This window comes from Pteropus medius, unplaced genomic scaffold (assembly GCF_902729225.1).
Source record: "Pteropus medius unplaced genomic scaffold, Ma_sr-lr_union100, whole genome shotgun sequence".
Classification (NCBI taxonomy): Eukaryota; Metazoa; Chordata; class Mammalia; order Chiroptera; family Pteropodidae; genus Pteropus; species Pteropus medius.
The window spans coordinates 1,975,416-1,999,802 of NW_024349141.1; the positions used below are offsets into that span (position 1 = coordinate 1,975,416).

General features: G+C 37.2%; 1 protein-coding gene across 4 annotated transcripts in view; it reads right to left on the minus strand.

Annotated features, from left to right (window-relative positions):
* Positions 1-24,387, minus strand: part of PTPRG (protein tyrosine phosphatase receptor type G) — a 631,793-nt gene that overhangs the window by 470,922 nt on the left and 136,484 nt on the right. For all 4 annotated transcript variants that reach the window (XM_039880554.1, XM_039880552.1, XM_039880553.1 and 1 more), the window contains exon 2: positions 8,127-8,231. In XM_039880554.1, the coding sequence (XP_039736488.1) occupies positions 8,127-8,231 (105 nt within the window). The remainder of the gene's footprint in view (positions 1-8,126; positions 8,232-24,387) is intronic.

The window sequence follows — 24,387 nt, forward strand, 5'->3', positions numbered from 1 at the left end:
ATTACTTGAGTCCCTACTGATGGTTACTTAGGCTGTTAAACACAATGCCACTCTGGGGATATCCACAAGTGTAACTGAAAGACAAACTCCTAAAAGTGAAAGTATTGGATCAAAGACTATTGATATTTAACATTTTCACAGATATTGCAAAGGAGCCCTCCAAAAAGGCTCCATCAATATGGAAGATGTGGTATACTCATACAATGGAATATTATTCAGCCATAAAAAAGAATGGAATCTTGTCATTTGAGACATGGATGGACCTTGAGGGTATTATGCTTAAGTAAAATAAATCAGACAAAGACAAATATCACATGATTTCACTTCCATATGGAATCTAAAAAATATAACAAAGAAAACAAAACAGAAATAAACCCATAGATTAAAATAACTCATAGTTGCCAGATGGGGGTAGGAGAGCAGAAAAGGTGAAGGGGCTTAAGTACAGATTGTCACTTATAAAATTAGTCACGGAGATGTAATGCACGGCATAGAGAATATAGTCAGTTATGTCATAATTACTAGCGCCAGATAGGTACTAGACTTATTGTGGGGATCACTTCATAAAGATAGGTACTAGACTTATTGTGGGGATCACTTCATCAAGTATAGAAACATAGCGATGTTGTACAGTTGAAACTAATAAAACATTGTATGTCAGCTATAACTTAAAAATGTTCAAGGTATCCTAAGCATACGACAACACATTCTTCTCTTTTATACATAAAGTCCTGATTAGTGTGTGACCGTATATGTTTTTTCTCACCCTATCTATCCTTGTGATTTAAAAGAGTACCTATAGGAAAAAAGTTGTTCCACAATGTTTCTCTCCCCACCTTGAGGCCCACCGATTCCAAAACATTTAAGTAGAACAGGGAAATATGAAGACTAATTACAGAAAAAGGTTCCCCCCAAAAAATGTATAAAGTTTAAAGGGTACAAGAAATACGAATAAAACTTACCACATCTAATAGGTTCAAGTCTTTTTTTTATCTTTGTAACCAACCCACCATTCCTCATTTATCCATTTTAAACTAAATGCAAAGTCACCTTCAATCAACCTTGACAATTCATTTTACTTTCTCTTCCATACACTAACGGCAATCAATTCCCATGGGATCTTTCCTTTTATCTCTCAAATCCTTGATGATACAACCCCATCATTTTTCATCCTGCCCTCCTTCTCACTGACGAATCCTTAACCCTACAACTAGTAGCTATACTCAAACATAAAACCAACTTAGCCCATTTCCATCATGAAATCCTTAACAACTCTCTATCATGTTTTAGGTCACAAGTAGAATACTGTTAGAACCCTTCATGGTCCAACTTCGATACTTTGTATTATTCCCTTAACTCTCTCCACCCTACCATATGCTCTAGACCTGCTGAGCTGCTTCCAGTTCCCCAGTCACTGCCAGATCATTTCATGCCTCAAGGCCTCTGCATGTCCTGGCAAACAAACAGCTGCCCATCTGTAACGTCTGGAATCTGACAGCGGCAATTCTGAGAAGCTTCTCTGGCCCCTCCCATTATAGCACAACACCGGGCATACAGTAAGCAATTAATTAGTTGTTGAATGAATAACTTCTGTTTACAAACCGCAAATAGTTTAATAGGGAACTGTGGAGAAGATAAACTTCAATTGTAAAATGTAAAGGGGAGACTGAAGAGTTAGGGAGAGAGGGATCATCAAGGTAGAGGTCTTTGAGCTGGGATTTGAGAAGATAGATCTTAAGGCTGACTCCTCCCCAGCAGGGGGTTGTTCCATCAGATCAGAAGGTCTCTATTGCAAAGGAAATGTCTCTGGGGAAATGATTCCCTTAAGAGACTCTGTACGAGGCTTAGGAGAGGGACAAAAAATGCAATAGTATTAACATTAAACTTTGAGGTTCTGCTGTGCTTTCCATTCTTCTAATGACAAAGGCAAATTTATGCAGGCATGTATATTTTGCTTCACCTTGTATAAACATTATTAAAAATAAGCATGGAAATGTTATTTTAGGAATTTAATTATATCTTAAGTTCACCAGGGGAGCTGGTTACTTAAAGGGATCCAACGGTGAGACCTTTTGTAAATCTCCCACTAACTTATCTGAATTTCATGGCAGGATGCCGTTAGTGGGTTCCTAAGCACAGTCTATGGCAGGAGTTCATTTATTCATCTATCCATTCATCCACTTGAAAAATATGCACCAAATATGCATAAAATGAAATGCTCTGAAACATACCAGGAAAAACAAGGAGTTATAAGCTATATTAATCCTTGTACTCAGGAATTTCTACATTTACCTAGGGAAATAAGACACACACCTACACACAAAGACACAAACATACCTGTGTGTGTTATAAAACAAGATGCTTATATGAATAATGTTGTGGGATGGCATATAATTAAGAGCCAAATGGGTAATACCTATTCCATTCCAGGGTAGAGGCCAAGAATTATACCAGGTTATTACATATATTACCCCTAATCTTCAAAGCCATCCTGCAAGGTATGTCCCTTTTATCTCCATGTTACAGCTGAATAAGTCATCAAACCTAAGGACAATTAGAAAGAACCTTGCATATGTCCTCCCACAATTTCCTGGCCAAAGCAGAAATACTTCTTAGAATAATCCTGCCTGACCTTCACCCAGCACAACACCAGACACTTCTTGCAAGAAATTCTGGTCATTGCCATGTCTCACTTTTGGATTCTTCTAACAATGAGAAATGTTCCCCTTGATCTTTCTACACAGAAGAAACATGAGCTACAGATGGTTAAAAAATGCAGAAAAACAAAAAGAATAAGTAAAAATGGGGTAGGAGGAGAAACCATAGCCCATTTTTCTCCAAGTCTTTGAGAGGGAAAAGACAAAACAGATAGCTTTATAAAAAATGTCTCAAATTTTCACTTAAACTTGCTCCAGATTTGCTTATTTCCCTTTCTGGCAACGATGACCTATCTAGCATGTGTTACTTTTTGTGTAATAATTACAGAAGTTCTGGGCAAATGCCAAAATTCATGAGCTGTCATCACCGTAACATAGAAAAATATCTGTCTTAGTTAAGTAAAATTAACAGAAAAGAAATTAGTTTAATATTTTCAATGAGATGCTCTTAATTGAACTATTACCTTTTTTTCCTCAGTGTAAATCAATGTAAAATACATAAGAAGGTCTGCCCCCCTTCTTCTCCATCTTGGTATAAGGAAAATAAATCCGAAGATATAAAGCAATCTTGAAATTACATTGCTGTTGTTAAGTTAAAAATAATATATTTATGTTCTGCTTCGCATATCTTATTCGTGATGTTTTCACATTGAACTCATATCTATTACAACCCACCTCTTTACGGCAGGCAAAATTAAGAACCAGAGAGATAAACAATTTTCAGATGATCACAGTGGGATTAGAACACATATCTCCAGGCTCCTCCAATTCTCTGTTCTAAAGCTGCAGGTGTCACAATGGCATTGTTTGGAGAAGCCTACAGAAGTTTTCTGGCATTTCAAATATAAACAGAATGTATGAATTATTCAAGGTGATGCAACTTGGCTAGTACTAAAGGGAAAGTTACACTAATATTAATGAATTACTGTTGTGACGATTTCCTAAAAATAAGCTATCTACAGCACAAATACTTGATGCAACTCTAAAGTGACTGTGGTGAAATACCACTATAATAACCAGATCAGCATCATTCACCAAACCCCACCCACACGAAGGCAACTCAGTGAGCCTAGTAACTCAGGCACTCATCTCTCTGATCCACCTCCTGCAGCACATCCCATTCCATCTTTGTTCCTCCCAAGTCCTCTCCAAAACCAGGGCCACAAATGCAAACTAGAATACTTGCTGAGGATATTCCAGCTCAAGGGAAATGAAAGGCCGGGGGGAAAAAAGACATGTTCCAAATCTCTAAACGCTTCTGCATGAGTCAGGCTAACATCTGCTCAAAAACCCAGGCTGTATCAATGTAAGCAGAAGTTGGCAAATCTTTTCAGTAAAGGACCAGATAATAATATTCTAGACTTTTTGATCAAAGGTCTATGTGGCAACCACTCAACTCTTCAATTATAGCATGAAACCAGCCAAAGACAATATCCAAAGGAAGACATGGATGGGTGCGTTCCCATAAAACTTTACTCACAAAAACAGGGGATGGTTTGTAGTTTGCCAACCAACCCCTGAACTTGAGGATAGTATGCTTAATCCTCATTCCCAAATCCCAAATGGGTGATCCTTGTGAATTACGAATGATAGAATTTAGCTTGCTTAGTTCTCAGTATCACCTAGTGATCACCCACTGTCAAACACAGCAACCCAAAAAGAATTCCAATAATAATATCAATAGCAGCGAAAGTATAATAGTGTCAAAAAGTTCAAGAAGTAATATTAGGTACTTTATGTCTCATTTTATCCCTCTAACAACTTTATGAGCAAAGTAGTAGTAATTATTCCTACATTAAAGATGGGGAAACTGAGGCTCCAAGCAATTAAATGCCCTCTCAATTTCTTAAAGATATTAAGAGATAAAACTTAGATTTAAACTATAGTCTTTGATTTAAACTATAGTCTTAGATTTAAACTATAGTCTTTATAGTTTATATCTAAGTCGAGGCCTAGTCACACGCCAGTCCTCGAGGCACCAATGGCATTATCTTAGAAGGAACAAAGACAAATCTGTGAATTAGAGGCATGAAATTAAAACCTGGACCATTAAACCAGTCTTTCAGAAGTGGCCAGATTTGCTTTTGCTAAATTTAAAAACATTTCCCTCTGACAAACAACGAGCCTTTATGGTGGTAGCCCACTTTTCAAGCAATATTTATACCTAGAGGTATATACCTGCAGCTAATAGATCAACAACATCTGATCTACTGTGCTTTAAATGTCCTGGTCTAAATTGCCGAAAGCAACAGGCAACAACTCTTATTCCTTCCTGCTCTTTCTTTGTCTATTTGTCAAATGCTAAGAAATATCTCTGATGAAACCCAAATCTTCTTGACATGAGAACCGATATTCCACCACTTCGGTGTCAGGGGAAACATAGTTTGCCACCCCAACATTCCCTTTTGGGATATAGGTTATTTTAAGCTCGTCATTTTTAAGAAACAAAAGGCTCAGGAAAAACCTTTGACCTTCCCACTAACTGCCTAAAAGAACTCAGAGAGGACCTGCTCCAAGAAGGGAGATAGCATCCATCAGAGGAAACTATAGTTTAATAAGAACTAGCCTGTGATAGACAAAGAGGAACCTAGCAAAGCCCATTTGCTCAAAGTCCTCCTGCGTTCCATCATTTCACGATGGCCCAATAAACACTTGTTTACTAAACATTAACTCTTTTCGTCTCCTTATAAATTGCCTTGCTTCCCTCTGAAGTCCTAGATCCCTACTTTCGTCCCCTTCCATTCTCCAGAATGACATATATATCTCATTTTACCTTAATGTCTTTGGAATTTTTATACTTATGTGAATTCCCTATGCACACATATTAAAACTTAATTCTCTCCTGTTAATCTGCCTTATGTCATTTTAATTATTAGTTCAGCCAGAAGAACTTTCTAAGGGCAGGAAGAAGTTTAATTTTTCCTCCCCCCACAGGTGTGAAGCAACCACTCATATGGTGGAATTTTCAGGAAGAACATGTTAAAGCATGAGGCCTACATACTACCAATTAATACCTCTCTCCTTCTTTTCTTCTCCTTTTATTTTCTCCACTACACCTAGCAGTGACTTCACTGGTTCTTCCAAACCAGTCCATATCTTTCTAGGGGATTCCTCTTATGACTGCCTTACCCCAATTCCAGAAAGAAAAACATCAGTTAGAACAGGGCGGAGGGGGGAAGAGGGAAGGTTGTTGGAGTAAAAGGGATCAAATATGTGGTAACAAAAAGAAATCTAACTATGGGTGGTGAATACACAGTGCAATACATATATATGCTTTACTGTTGAATTGTACACCTGAAACTTACTAGATTTCATTAACCACTGTCACCATAATAAAAATAAATTTAAAAAATAAATAAATAAACGAAATAAAACAGAAACAAACTCATAGATACAGAGAATAAACTGGTGGTCACCAGATGGAAGGGGGTTTGAGGGGAATAGGAGAAAAAGGTAAAGGAGATTAAGAAGTACAAATTGCCAATTATTAAAATAGTCATGGGGATGTTAAGTACAGCTTAGGGAATAGAGTCAATAACATTGTAATAACTGTGTGCGGTGTCAGATGGTACTAGACTTACTGAGGTGATCACTTCAGAAGATATACAAATGTATAATCCCTATATTGTACATAGGAAATTAATACAGTATCATCTGTTAACTGTAATTGAAAAATAAATTAAAATTAATCCCCCCCAAAAAAAAAATTTCAGTGTTCATAAATAAAATTTTATTAGAACACGGCCAGTTTTTCCAGTATTTCCTATGGCTGCTTTTGCACTAAGATGGCAGCTGTGTAGTTGCAACAGAAACCATAGGCCCTGCAAAGAATAAGATCATTTACTATCTGCATCTGTACAGAGAAGCATGCCAAACCCCTTGAGTTCGAACCTCAGCCCCTCCACAGAGAGGTTCCCAAATCTAGACACAATGCATTCCAAACATACAAAATGGCAACTCATTAAGTCCACCAGAGTTAATGACATCAACAATGCTTCACCCCAAAGATAGCACCACTTATGTCCATTCTTAAGTATAACTAATGGGAAAAGTTTAAGCCTTTCATTCCTTCACTGCCATTTTCAATTGGAGATGCTGATGGGATGTAACTTCCAATTTCCTGACTAACAGCATTATTATTCTAAATTGATGAACTGTAAATAGCAGGCCATTTTATGCCTCTTCCTAATTGATATTGGAGCCACAGAGTACAAAAAGATAAATTTACTTTGGGTTTCTTAGCAAGAAGCTATATATATATGTAATTTTGGCTTCCATCTCCGAATTTCCTTCATTTATCAAAAATGGTGACAAAAAGGCTCTAATTAGATCATTCTAATCACAAGAAACTGGATGTGATGGAAGACTTCAGAATCACTATCTGTTCTTTGCAAAACAAAACAGATAGGCTATTCTCCCTGTAGGGGCAGCAGATTTATCAATAGACAAAAGGATGCAAAAAGCCAATAGATAAGGTGTAATTAAAGATCAGGCCTATAAATTTTACACTGACATAAATTTAAGAGGATTTGCAGGTGGGAATTCAGGATTTAGAACCTGAGTATCAGTATGAAAATAATACCTTTCAGTTTTGTATGCAATAACATTGCATAATACATAGATTTATTATTAAGACTAATACTCTGTGCCTCCAAGCCCTTTCTTACAAAGAATTTGAATTATTCAGTGCCAAAGTAATTTCCAGAGTGGTCTATCTTCTTCAAGCATTCCTTAATTAGCTACAATACATTTTCTATATATTTTTGACCATCAAAATCTTTTAGAAATAGCAATCCACCTAGCTATTATATTTTTGTCAGTTAGTAGAGGCATAATTTAGAAAGGTCTGTGTATTCTGGTAGGTCTTCAGTTTTTCTCCTTAAAATATAAGAAAATTATATACAATGTAATATTCGATATGGTTATAACAGTGCTCTCTTCACTGACTCAAAGACTAAAAGTAAAAATAAAAATGAAAATAATTACAAAATATCATAGATTAGAAGGCTGAAGTATATTCAACTAAGATCTGATTTAAAAATAAAGTTGCATTTCTTAGATTAAAGCATAATAGATCATTTAATATGTGATGCTTTATAATATTTAGCAGACATTTATGAGCTCAAGACTAGCCTTATATTTTCTGTTCTCTGAAATCACAGCCACTGAAAAGAGAGAAAAGGCTATGTCTTTTGGAAAATTACAAGTTTGGTACAATAACCCATTAACAAGTAAAGTTCAGAAAATTAATTGAGGGGAAAATGCAGGCTGAGAAAACAGGTGGGAAAGATAAATTAAGATATTTATAACCTTGCAGCAAAACAGGCTAGAATATTTCAACTTTTAGAGAACTACAAAAGGTTTGAACAAACAGAAGTCAGGCACGAAAGTGATTCAAAGCGTGCTTTCGAGTGAGTTTAATAGGACGTTACCTGGCCTGTGTGATCCTGGTCAAAACAAGTCACTTACCAGAGTAGGCCCAGTAAGAGTCCCCGGAAGCCTTGCGCCTACGGGTCTGCGCTGAGCTGCCGTGTCTGTTCTCCTGCAGGGCCCCAGCGTAGCCTTCTGTCAATGCTGGAAGACAGGGAGAACCACAATTAGACAAAGTCATCACCCCGCTAGACAAGGGAAGACATCAAATGCACACAGCTGGGTAACTTCCGAGAAGCACAGACCTTGGAATAACTGAACAGAACCTCCTGGTTTTACAGAAAAACAACTACAGGAGACTCAATATTACCATGGTTACTATTAATATTAATCACAGCTTACAATAAGCCAGCCTTTACTTTGTGTCAAGAAGCGCAATGCACTAAGCACTTTATATACAGTATCTTATTTAAAATAATGGGACCATTCCAAACATATGCAAACTGAAGCTTAGAGAAGTTAATAACTTGCCCAAGGTCATACAACTAGTAGACCTGGAGTCTGTGGTTTTGGTTCCGACTACATGCAGAAGCCCATATCCTAGGTGCAAACAGCCTCCAGCCTTATTTGATCTTCGGAAAGCAAGGGTCATTCCATCTCTTATAGATGGAGGAATTAGGCTCAGAGACACTATAGAAACTGTTGCCCAGGCACATAGGTAAGTATGCAGCAGGTCAGAAACCCAAACATAAGCATGCCTGATCTTCTGCATCCACACAAAGCACAGTCAGAGCCCTAGGAGACTCCCCACGGTGAATATCTGATCTCCAGATCCTCTGGACTCCAAATAGTCACCTGTTGTACCCAAGGATACGAAATTTGAAACCCTCCAAGTCCAACGTGCTCAGAAAAGAAACACTGCTTAATGATGTATTTTCTAAAAACTCAAAATCAATCCAATCTTCTACCCCATTATGGAGAGCTTCCATCTGCCAGCTAGTGCTCAAAGCCCTCCCATCCCATTCCATCATGGATGCAAATTTCTTTTGTTGCGAGCCCACACCTGAATGCACTGATGTGTAAGAAGACAAATATCACAGGTGCCCAGAATCCAAAATGAAATGGAATTACACTTCAAACAATGCATCCCAGGTGTCTATGTTAACATTTAAATGCACCCAAACAAAATCAAATGTGCTTTTAAAAAGCAAAGAAAATGGTTAGGGAACTGCATACTCAATTAAAGATTAAGATAGGACCAGAAAAACACAATACATAGTCTATGCCAAATTAGTCAAAATAATAATAATAATAATCTCACCATGATGGCAGTAGCTTTGTTGCAATGTGACAGTCATGAAGAAAATGAGGAAACATATACTTTATGCTTACACATCAATGCAAAGACTGGTTTTAAGAGAAGTAATGCTTGAACAAAGAACAAAGATATTCCACACAGATGAACTCTTCAGAGGGAAATGCTACCCATTTTTAAAATATGATGGAGGTTTAGGTTCCCAGCATCCAATCCATTCTACACTTTTGCAGATGAGCTATTCAGAGCCCCAGGAAGTTGACCATTCTAAGCTTCTAGCAATTGAAAATAAAATTTCTCATCTGCTAGGCTCCCAATTTATTTTTTATATACTAAAGCATACCAAATAAATAACTGGGAAACTTTCATATGGGAAACTTTTTTATGTATGCATCATAGAGCTAGTTCACTCTGAATAATTATTCCCAAATAAATCTTCCTTTTTGTATAAGGACATTGAGTAAAGAGTGTCTTCACCTTGAGAGTAACCTATGAGGCTTCCATTAGGGTTATGTGGTTGAGCCTAAATTTCCATGTCTGTAAAGTGGAAATAAAAACACCAACCCTGTAGGATAGTGATAAAGATAAAACAAGCTGCTGTGAGCAGAGTACCTAACTCAGCACAGGGCATAAAGTTGCTTTTAAATTCCTGCTAATATAGAGGAAATTTGTTTCAATCAGTGTTTTTGTAATCATCATACCCTACCCCTTTAGCCAGGAGTCAAAGATTGGAGAGCCATGTTCTCTTGCCTGCATCCAGGCTCCAGGGGTGGGCCTGGTTTGGCTTAAGCGAGTCAATTACTGTAAACTATGCCCCTGAGCCCAGTGATAGGTTTGAGAATGAGGACATGAGCCAATCAGAGAGATTCTTCTCCCTTCCTGAAGGTATAATGACAGGAGCGTGAAGCCTCAAGGGAGTAATTGAGGGTCAAGTAGGAGATTAGTAGAGGAGCTCAAAAATGTGACTAAGACAGAGGAAGCAAAATATATAGAAGATTGCTGCTCACAAAATTTAAGACAAAGACAAAGCCAGCGTAAAACCAACACCAATGAGAGCTTTATAGTTACATGAACCAGTTACCTTCCAAGGCATACTTTTCTGTCTCTTGTATATAAAAGATCCCCAAATGACACTGTGACCTTGGTGACCTTCAAACAAGTCTCTTCAACTCCTGCTCATCAAGTTCTTCATCCATAAAAGGCCACTGTCGGGCTACAGCTCTGATTCTCAACTCTGGCTACTTCAAGGAAAAGAAAAATTTAAAAACCCTCTACCTTGGACTTAACCACTAGGCTCCAGGGACTGGGATTAAAATGGTCTAGGGTGGAACCCAGATATCAGTACTTACAAAAAAAAATTTTTTTTTTCCAGGCGATTGTCTTTTGAAGCCCAAAGGAAGAAGCACAAAACTTTCTGGTGAGCTAGACCTAGGTTCTCATTCGGCTCTGACATTCTGAATTCCTACCCTCCTACCTATAACTTGACAAGCTAAGTCTTAACACTAGTGAAGAGCTGGCTGGGCAGGAATGAGCAGCCTGCTACAGAAATCACCCCAGTGTGGTGTCAACCTCAGAATTTAGACACACAAATCTGAACTGAGCCAAAATTCTAGCCAGAAAACTGAGAAACAAATAGACCAGGTATCAAAGTAAAAAAGAAATGAGGTTATCCTCAAGGATATAAATTCCTATAACCTTCTACAAAAGATGTTATCTAGTATCAAAATCTCCACTACCAGTCCCCAATCTTTTTTTCCTGAAAAGGAGGTACTTTCCATTTTGCAGAACTTTTGAGTATGTCAGGGTTGGGCAAAGGGGTACAAAGGCTGCCAGCAGTGTCTGTCACTGGAGCAGCTTCCATGCTGGCAGCTTCATAACCCATCCTACTGGGAAAGTAAAGCAATAGAGCTTCATCAAGTAAACATGAAAACGTCCAAGTACTTAGAAGTAGACCTTAACGCCGAGTCTTTAACTAGACTGGATATAGGCCATAGGTTTTGGGGTCTTACATCTGCCAGCTCCCCAGAGCTGCTGAACTATTAGTGAAAAAGCAAATCTAAAGAGATATATTAAATTCAAGACACAAGGGAGATGCTTATTAGGAGGTCTTCCCCTGACACCACAAAGTAATGAAAGCCATACCCCAGAAAGCAGATACCTTCCCAGCTATCCATATACATCACACTGTGGTATAAGGAGTCTGAGCTGAGCAGCAGAACTGCCTGTCTAAAGGCAGCTCAACTTGGGACAAAGATCAGCGATATGCTTTTGCTATATACAGACTAACTGACGAGATGTAACATAGGGGACAGCGCCATCCCAAGGAAGGTGGGTTAACCCTGTCTTCATTTTACTTCCAAGAGTATTGAGGTACAATGTAGGTTGTACACAGCAAGGTAAGAATGGGCAGGAAAATTTGCTTCCGAAGGGCATGCCGCATGGCCTAGGAAGAGCTCTAAGCTCCCTGGAGATGAGGAACTCTCAACCTATCACCCACGATGGAGCCTTGTATATGGAGTGTGTTCAATAATTAGTGAGCGATTGAATGAATAAATAAATATATAAACAATAGAAAGGCATTAATAATGTCTGTGTTTGGTGTAAGAGTATGCATATCCACGTGTGTGCATATGTCTGTGTTTATATAAGCTGCAAATAAAAACATGACTTTCTCCTCTACTGTCTCACTTTCTAGGCACTGCCCATCTATCAGAAACAACAAGTATCTACAGCATGAAGCAGGAAGAAATGACCCCAAGTACATGATAAACAATTCTTTAAGATTCTTTAAGAGAAGCAACTCAAAAATGAACAAGTCAGCAAAGGACTTTATCATTCTGGCACCAGATTTCTTTTTAACATATAAACTATTCATTAAAGATGACTATATTTAGTTTTCCATTTTATTTCACATCATCTATGTCAGTAGTGTGTGATTTATTTTTCCCTGAATAAGAACATAATCATGTACTACTGGCACTTGCATATTTGAAACAAAACAAAATCATAAGTCTCCAAGATATTTTAATCGTATGACAAGGTATTTTTAAAAAATAACTTTTAAAAATTATTACTGCAACAGCAATCAAAAAGGTATACCCACTATATTAAGCAACTTCATATTTTATTGGTGAGATGAGATTTGCAAAAAAAGAAACAATCTGTGGTTCCCAAGGAAAGATGCAGACTCAGCACACCAAATTCAATCAATTCGAATACTCTGTGTATTCTTCTAAACTCAAACAGCCAACCAACAGTGGCATGGCAATGATATGGTAAGGCTATGAATCATGCTATTGATTTTCAATATCTTCTGTGCAGAAAATTAAATTATGCAAATGCATGCCTTTACGGATCCTTACCTTAATGTGAAATTGCATACTTGCTTATGTCAGCAACTTAATTACACAATTAAAAATGGAGCATGCTTATGAAAAATATGTAGTTTCACTGTTCAGAATAGACAATAACTGCAAATCTGCCTATAATTATCGTGTGACTAATAAGAGGGAGGAGTTGGTGTTATGCAAACATACATTCTACCAATTTCTACAGCACCAAACCCATTATGGTTTACGGAGCTGAAGTTGTGTGTCAGCAGAAAGCTCAGAATGGTTTTTAGTGGTGTTACAATGCTTCAAAGCACTGGGACCACAGTGATGTAACCAGTAGAGAAGACACAAAAGATGCCCAGTAGTGTACACTGATGCAGATTCCTCCTCAAAGAGGTCATCTCTACTGCAAGTTTAACTAACACACACACACACACACACACACACACACATACACACATGTCGCTAACAAATCTGGGCCATGAGGAATATCAAACCTGGGCAGCCTTCAAAGGGACTGGATACTGTAATAATGAAATGAGTTTAAAAAGGAAAACTCCGGCTATTCCCATCATCCACGACAATTTGAGTCTCTCAATTTTGAGAGGATGAAAGTGGAGATTTCAAAACCAATAGCATTAACTAGCCAACGATGCTTGCGTCTCACTCAGCAAGAGGAATCTAGTTGTTATGTAGAGAGTTAAATGAGTGACAGGTATTTTCATCTGAGGGTTTTCATAAACTTTATCACCTCTCAGAACTTCCATAGGCACACCTCATTTCCAGCCTGAAGTGAAAAAGATAAAAATGTTTCCAGACCAAAGGCCCAATCCTTTCCTATAAAAATACCCTGAGAGTTACCTACTACTGAAGATATCAACAAAACTGTTTCCTAGGTGTATGATTTAATTTCCCAGAGCCACTGGACATAGTTTATAACAAGAAATGCTTTTATTCTGGGAACATAAGAGCAGATGTGTGTCCCAGCTACCCTAACTGTAATCTTCAGGAGGATTCTGTGTTACCCTTCCTCTTGGTTTCACAGAAATTTTGCTTTGTGGGGCAAAAAGTTTCAAGCTGTGTTAACTCTCCTGTGTTAATTTGCAGGCTGAATATTTTTCATACGATGAGACTAGCTCCTCTAAACATGACATCAAATAACATTCTTGACATAAATGTCAGAGAGAAGGGTCACTGAATCTACATGGGATAAATATAAAAGCAGTAATATACTGATAGCAAGTATTTTTCTTCCAAAATCGCAAACACATGAACTGAAATTACAGAGTACAACTAATGTCTTACCGTTGTCAACAAAAGTGGTACGTTTACATAGGCATTTGGATATCTAATGGAAGTCTGAGGCCCCCACCAAGAAACGAAGACATGTGGTCACTAAAAGCATTTCAAAATAACCACAATCCCCCATACTTCGTTTCTTCTTACCATATTAAACCAACAATGTCCATTGATTCAGCTATGTCATGATCTCTTAGAGGACAAAGTGGTCAGATGGCAGAGGTTATGTTGAGGCGAAACCAGTAAGTCTATGGTGAGAACACCCCAAAGTTCCATCTACGACATGGTCGCACATTTTGTGCTCAAAGCAAAAGAGTATAGTGACACTGAGGGTATGTATTTTCACTTCTAACTGTATGTCCAATTCTAGGTCATTCCAAAGGACTTAGAAGACTGCGAGAATTGTTCAGCTTCCATCCACAATTGAAAACATCAGAACAAAAAAATTCTGGTTTCCTAGTGCCAGGATAAACATTACTTGGGATGATGGATGGATAGCTCTCCTATAGAGAGTACTAGTGCTCTGCCATAGTTACTACCAAAAATAAGCCCACTAAAAATAATAGGCACCCAAGTTTTCAAATCCAGAATGCATATTTCCAGAATGAAGAGCAGTTAAGCATGTTGTTTATAACTATTATAGCTGCTCGTACAACAAACTAATTAAAGATCCCTCAAGGATGGTGAAATTGCTATCAAGCATAATTTTCTCTAAATTTTAAAAAGCATTTAAGAACATTAAAATCCACACAATAGTCTAAAATGAATAAATCTTTATCTTTTTTTGTGCCTACAATGGGCAAAAGTATCAAATTATAGTTAACGTAATTAAATATTCCAATCAGCCCCATCTCCTTTGTGCCTGTATTTTCAATTAATTGTAGTAAAATGTACTTAGTGAGTGTCCCAAAAAGTAGAATCAAGAAGCGCATTCCTCTGTAACTACTTCATTACAAAATGGTCCCTCTAGTTGTTTGTGATACTGAGGTAACCTCAAATACAAGAGATTATATTACAAGAAATAACCTATTTCATCATATTCGAATGCACTTATTGTCTCAACTAAAAAAAAAAAATTTTTTTTCATCATCTGAAATGATAAAGAGACCTAATATAGAGCCATGACTTTAAGTAAAATAGATTGCTTAAACTTATAGGCAATTCAAGGGAAAAAGGAATCACACAGCAAATGTAGTATCCTAGGTGTGAAAAAGGACACAAAACAGGCTTGTAAAAATGACTTAAGTTAAGGAAAGAAGCAAAATACTGAACTCTTTGTTATTTTACTCTAAGATAACACTGATTCCAAAAGGAAGAATCTATTTAAAAAACAAAAACAAAACAGGACTAAAAGATACAAAAAAAATTAGAGTTAAGCCTCTGCAACGAACTACGTCATAGCTTTAAAACTTCAGAAATAAAAATACATATTTCCCAACAGGTCCAAGAAAAGATACCCTGAGTAAACAGATTTATACAGGGGTTCCTTATACATTTGTAATGAAGATCTAAAAAAACACAACAGTTTACTCACTTTTCCTCAGAGGTACCCTCCTAAAAAAGAATTAGATTCTTGGTTTCAAATATTTCATAACATCAGGTAGAAATAAATCAACCAACCCTTCCAATCCATTTTAATACTGTTTGGTTCTCAAAAAATCATATTTCTAGATTTTATAATATTGCTGGGAAAACGAGCATTAGACAAAGATAATGTTGCAGTAATGCCACTTGGTACAAATCTGTACTTCTGATTTTACAAACTGTCATCTCTTTGAATCCTTAACGATCAACAGAACTGGCAAATCCAGATTAGGGATTGCATACTGGTTGATGGCCACCAAGCTAAAAACAACCATCAATCCAGATGTCTTGTTTCATCTAATGTATCTGTATGCATATGTGTGTATGTGTGTTTAATTTATTACCAACATGGGAAAATCCAGAAGAGAGCCCTCAAATTTGTATTTTTTTTTAATGCGACAACTGCACTTTGTTCCCAAATAGCAACAATATGCCATGTGAATAGTGACTAGCTTTTTAAAGCAGAATCATGACCCCACCTAGTCCCATTTGATCCTCGATATTTTCTGTCTAGTCCTGCCAGCCATCTGAGTATGCCATCCATGTCCTGGCCCAATAAGAAGTTATTTACTAACTCACTTATTGCCTATGAGGCACTATTAAAAGTACCATCAATACAATGGCTCATGTATTTTGTAACTTAGGTACAATTATTCAAAAATGATATGTAACTTGTCTAAGAACACACAGCCCTGAACCAGATATTACTCTCAAACCTATACAATTGACACTATATTACAACTACTCTTCACAAAACTGAATTTTAGGAATTAGAAAAATACCCGCTCAAAAGTAAATAAACATTACACATGAAAACGTTTCTACATGGGTCTCAGCAAACTGAAAACCTAGCAATTTCAAAAGAAAGTAGTTGTCTAGTCTACTCTTACCACAACTACTGGCAATTGTCTAAAATAAAATCATTTTCTGATAGCACTAACAGAAAAAGAGTGATTTTTCTAACATGATGTGCAGTATATGCAATTACAATTATACAAACATGGGTTGTCTATAAAAAAAAGTCCCTTCTATTCACACAAAAATAAATATTAAGTTACAACTTGAGTTAGAGAAACAAAGTGATATATTAATAAATTCTCTTTATTCATATTTTCTTTTGTTTAAATTTTGTTTAAATTTTGTAACTGCCTAATAAATGTTTATCCCTGAGAAATAAAAGATAAGCTTCATAACTTGGGTCTCTTAAACAGTTGAGTCATTTATATATACATAGTCTCCATGAAATACTGAATGAAAAATATTGAATAAAACGGATATTTTTTAAGGAAAAAAAAAATGGAAAAAAAACCCTCTACTTAAATGTTGTTGGACGCCCAATTCAAAATCACGGCACATCTACCAACCCTAGCAAAATGTGCCAGCACTGAACACGTTAATCACATTTCCAGAACTTGGATGTAGTGAACTACATGGTGACAAAAATATTCACCAAGATAAACTCCAAACCATAGGAGATGGTAGAAAACACGTTGTAGGCACAAGTCTTAAGTGCTGGGTTTGGGGATCAGATGCACAGGGCACTCCAAACATGACACACACACCTTCGCTCAAGATAACAAGCACGAATGGCTTAGTAAACCCAGAAACCTGTGTCTTCTAGGACCACTGTGAAAGATGATATGAGCGAAGCCATATTTAAACAGAGCTGGAGTAGCCATTTTAGAACTGCTATACATGACTGGACCAAACCACCAACATTCTAAGAAATCATTAAGAGCAAGAATATCCTGCATAGACTGATGAAATTAGACTTTGCTGATGACTGAATCACTAACCAATTGACAAAGTACAAACCCAGCGTTTCGAATCTCAAGCCAATCTATAAAGTACAGATCTAACCTTACCTCATCTAGCACTAATGAACTCCTCTTTAATACAACTTACCTCATCTTTCTCCCCTTCTTGCATAAAAACCCAAGTCTCTCTCCTGTTGGGGGGTGAGGGTGGGTTATTTGGGCTTCCGCCTGATTCTGCGTTCCCTGAATTGCAAGTATCTTGATCCCAGACATTTTTTGTTCAATTATTGCCTCCTAGATTTTTAGGTTGACACCACTTAAATCTCAGCCAGTCAGTGGCCTATGGATGTTTATTTATTCCCCAGAGCTCTGGCCAGCAAATTATCTACTTCACCTCTACATTTGCTATCTGTTTAAGTAGATCCTAACTCTTCCTGCCTCCCCAAAAATAAAAATTTCTAGGGAGTTTGGTAAGGTGTAGGCAACTATTCATGGTCTCTCCAAGGTAGGTCACTTAAACACCAAGGAATTCAACAGTTCATTCCCCACATTGCTCGGGCCCTCTCACAGATTTAGCCCACTGAGGTAGGGGGGAGGGCAGTCAATAAATACCTAAATTATAATTTGTATTTATGGTGAAACGAACATGAGAATTAAATATAACAAACTTGATAGAACCATAGAAAACACAAGTAGGTTAGAAATGGAAAGAGTAGTTAGGCAAGGAGTGATCATTTTGTTTGAAGATTTGGGGAGGAAGGGAGGACAGAGTTCAAAATGAAAGAATAGCACGTATGAGGATTTCAAGGCAGGAAAGAGTGTGGCATAAGGGGGCCAACCCGGCAAAGCTTGATGAGCTGTTTAGGGGAGAAGACGAAGGCTGAGGAGGAGTAAGAGCAGGATCCTGCAGGACTTTAAAGGCTCTGAAACAAGCTTGGGAAGGCAATAAAGGCCTCCAAGAGCACAGTCAATATGTTTGATCTACGCTTTCCTTTAAAAAAGCTTTATTGAGATTTAATGGTTTTTAGAATGTTTACAAAGTTGTGAAACCATTATCACAACCTAATTTTAGAACATTTTTATCAAAGTATTCTTTGAAAAGAAGACCGTTATGTGGGGAACAAACTGGAGAGAGGCAGGCAATAGCAGAAAACAGTGGCTCATTACCTTGGCCCCCAGGATGAATCAAGATAAATTATTCATTAAATGTGTACTTGCACTTGTGTGCAGGGTGCCACTGCTCTTGGAGGCAAAATTTTGGAGAGCAAACTAATAGTCTCCCAATGTTTACATTCACCTGACCAACTGCCTACATTTTTAGTTTTATTTTGCTATTATTTTCCACAATTTCCCCCTTGCTTTTTCACCTGGATTAGGATTTGCACTAGTTAGATCAGGCAATTAATTGCTTATACGTGTCAATAAAAAAAGATAACAGTTAATTTGCAAACAAAAGGAGGAAAAGATAAAAGGCAAAAATACTTATTATCACTATATTTTCTTTTAGAGCTATATAGAGCATAAAACTAAAACCTCAGTATCATATAAGAAAAACATTTACCTGCTTGTATGATACCTGTAGAGGAACAGAGCACCCTACTATGGATGTTAGAGGAAGGTTAGGTTGGTGACCTTTTTTTAAAAAAAAAATAATAATTTTAGCATTGTTTAAACATGAACATGTGCATGGCCTTAACCCCAACTTGGCTTCTCTCTGCCTCCCCAAAGAATTCTTATTAAAAAAGCCTCTCTCTTCCACAAATAGGTATGAGCAACTGGAACAGTAAGCAGCCTAAGTAAAGGATAATTAATAAATTAAATCTATGGCAATTTATTTCTGCATGATGACAAAGATTTTTGTCTTTAGCAACTGTTCAGGACTATCTATAATCATGAAAATGTATGCAGGGGCAAATATGCTTTGGGACTGATAGGGAGATAAATTACTAAAAACACCTCTCTCTGTATTTCAAAGTCCACAGGACCATTTCTCCCTCCAGAAACACTGAGAAACAGACCTCCCATAGGCTTTGTTTGATTCAATCAATGTAGACCAGTCCCTGGAATTTAAAAGGAAGAAAAAAAAAAACAACAAGGAATTGGGTAGTGGTTGCCCAGGCAACCACCTTCCTATTGCTGGTCAGAATACCCCAGGGCTACAAGTTCAAGTTCATTTTTGTTATCTCCATTTTCATTAGGCGATAGTTTCACATCCTTTCCAGAAAGAATGAGGTTTGCTTTGTTCTCTTCAATTGCAGAAAGAAATCAACAAAAGAAATATCTTGCATTCTGCTTTGCCTGAAAATGAGTCATTAAGTTAAAATAACTCAATGGGTGTATCAATGAAAATAACTTAAAAGGACTATTACAACCTTAAATGAAATGATTTAATTAAAAATTCTAACCACATAAAAATTTTCACCAGATCACATCAAGATGGCTAAAGCATTTATCTCTAAGTCTGTTTTAACCAGCTGTAAAAGTAGTTTTCTAAACTAATGATATGGAAGGGAGGGGGAATTCTTCTTTTCTTGGAAAAACAGCTATTTAACCAAAAGTCCTTTTCTGTTGAAGAAATGGCACTTATTAAATATGCAAAGTTTGCTTCTTTTTTGGTTATGCTTTTTCTAAATAAGCATAAATAATAATTCTTATTATTTAGCTTATTAAGCATAAATAATAATTCTTCTCTGACTCTGACCAATTACACCACAAAACCCATTCGAAGAGTCAAATGGAAAAGCAGTTTTATGACTTTAGAAAGCTCAAATCCAAAATTGAAACTTTCGGATCAATATTCTTTTTTCCTCCCTCTCACTATTTGTCTACAAGAAGCTGAATAAAATCAATTGCAAGGAGACCTTTCAGCACTGAATTTAAATCCTTTTATAATTCTGCAATACAGTCAAACTGGGAATCGAAGGAGGAATGAAAAAAGTTTCTTTTATTTATTTTTATAAATATAACGATGCTGAAAGGAAATTTTTTATCTTTAGAAACCTCCCTATCAGGTGAAATTGAATGAAACAAGTTGTTTCTTTGATTTTTAGACAGATGAGAAAGATGTAACATATGCGTGAAATACTCTGGAACGAATTGGTACAACTACAGGACAGATTACAGAAATCTTGAGTGAATTTTGAAAAATAAACACTTCTTTAAATATTACTTACAAAGGTTATTAAACACATTTGCTCTGAAATATCAACTCTGCATAATCATTGAGGATTAAGTGAAAAGGTAAGAATGGATGGTATTAGAAGATGTGGAAACCTCAGGGTGTTTCTTTTGTGCCAGTCTGTGTTCAGGCTAATCCATTTTTGATATTTAACACAATGGAACCAAAAAGGCTGCAGATCTCAGGTGTTTCAGAAATCATACATAGTATTTAAAGTTTATCCAGGAACCAATGTTTCAGAAAAAGAAAAAGCATTGTGTGAAATGCATTTAGAACCTTCCCTTCACTCTGTAGTGGAGCAGATACAAACAGATGCTATGACCAGAGGGTTCTTATTAAGATAATGTTACTCAAAGTGAAGACATGCTCCAACCCAGGACAAAACAGTGGATGAAATTAAGAAATAGGGCTGAAGATATTGTGGCAGAAACGAAGATTTTTAAATTTGTTTCGGGAAGAAGTAAGAATTGTTTTTAACCTCTAGCTCAATGTCAAAGAAATCAATTCGTTCCTAAAATTCTTCCTGCCCTGTTTTACTTTCTAAAATTAACAAAGATAATTAATAAAGATGCTGAGGATAGCTAATATTTCTTTAGCACTTACTATGTGCAGTCAGACACTGCACACGGCTCTTCGACTGGATTATCTCATTCAATCCTCACCAGAACCATAGGGGTAAATAAATCCTCTCAGTGTTCCCATTTCCCGAGGCACGGAATGGTTAAAGTAAGCACCTTGTTAAAGTCACATTACATTGTACAGGACAGAGGAGGGAATTCAAACTCAAACACTCTTAAAGAGATAGAGGAAGGGAAATGAAGCTCCACTGAGACTTCTCTAGAAATTCTGAGGGCCTGCAATGTAGAAATGGATGATGCATGTTTAGGATCTTTTAAAAATATATATAAAGATCCAAATATAAAATGTTGTGACAGAATATAATTGCACTGATCCAACGTGACCTTTGAACCAGGATGCTCCTGGACAATTCTAATTTTACATATTTTGTCTCAAGGCCCAATTCTGTGTCACAGAAGAAACACGGCGTGTTTTTGATTGTCATTTTAAGAGGTTTCACAGTGAAAGAATTCCTACTGCAAAAACTCTCTAGTGCTGACTAAAAATACAATAATAAACGTGATAATTCCTGAAAATTATTATAAGGCTTGCAAAGAGAATTCTAACACTATAGCCTACACAGGAAGGTATTACGCTAACACCAACTAACTGCCGAGAAAACAATTTGCTTTCTCTAGAACAGAAAAAAAGACCGTTCCACGCAGACATATGTTCACATTAGAACTGAAAATTGAGGATCAGAAGAAGTCTTTAGAGCTGCACGGTCCAACACTGTCATCTCCAGCCACCGGGGGCTTCCCTGAACTGAGATGTGCTATGAGTGTAAAATACACACAGGACTTCAAATACTCAGCAAGAAAAATGACTGTAGAATAGTTCATTAACATTTTTCATTTTGGTTACATGTTAAAATATTTAAGCTATATTGGATAAAATAAAAAATAAGTCTCTTTAAAATGTCTGAAACACATTACAAAACACTACGGAAGTCAGCTTCTTTGCCCCTTTTGTGGCATACTTCCTAATAATGCTCCCGCCCCAAGTACAGAACATTACCCACAATACTTTAGTGAAACCCTCCCTCTTCCTTCTATCTACAAATTAGGGGAACTCAACTTCTTTTTTGTTTTCCCTCTTCTATTCACGAGACTGCTAACTCAGTGGGGAGGGAAAGGGTACTTTTATAGAGGCATATGGTCCACTGGCCTCTTCACTGCGTTAGCCATGGAAATGTAAGGCTCATAAATCAACAGGAGGCCTAATGGCTTGGCACTGAGGAATACAGCAACAACATCAGGGTCTGGCATACAGGCCATTCTATTTTTCAGAGGGGACCAAGTTAAGGGGACATACAACATGTACACAGAACAGCTTCATTTTAGAAATTGCTATTTCTGGAAAATGGAACCAAATGAATCACTATGTTCAACCTGGTAACACAGTTTCCCTTCTCACAACGGCCACGAACTTTAGGACCTTTCCCAAATTTTACATCCGAAGGCAAACTTTCTAAGAAGTCTCACCATTCCTGGGGTTGCCCGATTCCCCACCCAATTACTCGCTTTAGTGTCAGTCCTGTGACTCCCTGCCCACCTCCCTGAAGGAGAACAGGATATGCTTTGGGGCACAAGGCCCAAATGCCCAAATCACTAGCTTAAAGTGCTGGTGCAGGAATATACCCCTAAGATCATGATTTTTTTGGTCTACATGGAGACTCAAGAATGAATTTTTTAACAAACTCCTTCTGGGATCAGGCGCAGGTGGACAAGAGACCAGATTCTAAGCAACACTAATTTGCTTGAATCATCAACTGTGAATCCACTGCTAAATGGAAGTCAAGGAAAATGAAACTCTTTTATAAAGTAAGTTTAGAAAAGTATTTTTAATTAAGCTCTCTAAATGGATGTGTTCACAGAAAGCCTGGAGATAAAAAGTGTGTTTTGCCTTTCTTTCTGCTCTGGGATTTGAAGGTCACAGGACTCACAACAGATGTGGCCTGGTTTGAACCGTAACTGTCTGCATGGCTAATAACAGTTAGTGTAAAAGTACAACAGCTGAGGCACTGTGGCTGCAACAGTTGGTGGGCTATGCCCCAGCAGGACAAGCCCCTGGCTCTTGCCAAAACAGAAGGTATTCCCTGTAGGCCAGCTGCCCAGGGGTAAGACCAGCAACTTCCATGCTCTGCGGTGGTCACAAACCCCATTCCATCAAAGAAGTCACTGCGGAGTTAAGAACAGTCATCTAAACAGATTTAAATAGCACGATAGGATCCACCATCATTTTCCCAGCACAAATGAAATAATGAGCCATTAAGCTGATCAATAATTAAATTATCACACACCTAGGCATATCCACGACAAACTCCTTTTTTATTAGCATTTATTGCTTTTTCAGATTATAGAAATAAATATTCGTTGTAGAAGCATAATAGGTGGAGTACATTAATGAGTACAGTACATCAGATAACAGAGCACGTAACCATAATCACTTTTAAAATTTGGGTGTATTTCCCTCCTCTGTTCCAATAATCAATAGGGTCATTTCTTAATGTATGGTAAATCTTTCAAATATGAGCCTTTAAACCTCATTAACTCCCAAACTGGAAGAATGTGTAAAACTAAAGCTCATTTCCACAAAAATTAAAAGTACCATCACGAACAGAGCATGTGACTTTGCCCAACCCAACTGTTTTATCTATAAACGCAGGGGACTGGGGAAGTGGCTGCTGTGGTCACTTCAAGTTCTGACATTATCTAATGTGAATAATTTCACATCTGTTGAATAATCTAAATCAACCAAGACCAAACACGGCAAACTGGTGGCCCACTACGTGGAGTCCATAAACATAGAGCGTCATGTCAATCACTTGCCAAGATTTAAAAATGCGGAAAGGACACGTGACACTCCAAACATTAGTATTCTCTTCAGAAATTTTTAACATCAAGCCATACCAAACCACATGGCAATAACTAGCTCAAGCTGCACAGTTGTGTGGGTCATCTTCACTCAGTGTAAACTTTACCACTATCCCCATCCCTACCAATCTGTCCCCTGCTAAGATGCTAGGTTTCAGTTGCCAGTTGTCTCTGCTCCTATGTTTAATTTTGTAAGATGATTCAGTATGGTGTGCCTCCCTGGTCCCTTTAAACAAGTGTGTTTGCAAATCCTGTAGAGAACATCTAGCATGTAAAATTATAAGAAATTTTATATGTGTATGTATATATGTTATATATACATACACATATATCTTAGAGATAATCTTAATTGAAAACTATGTGCTAGTCACCATTTTAATCCTTCAGTTTAATCTTTTAAT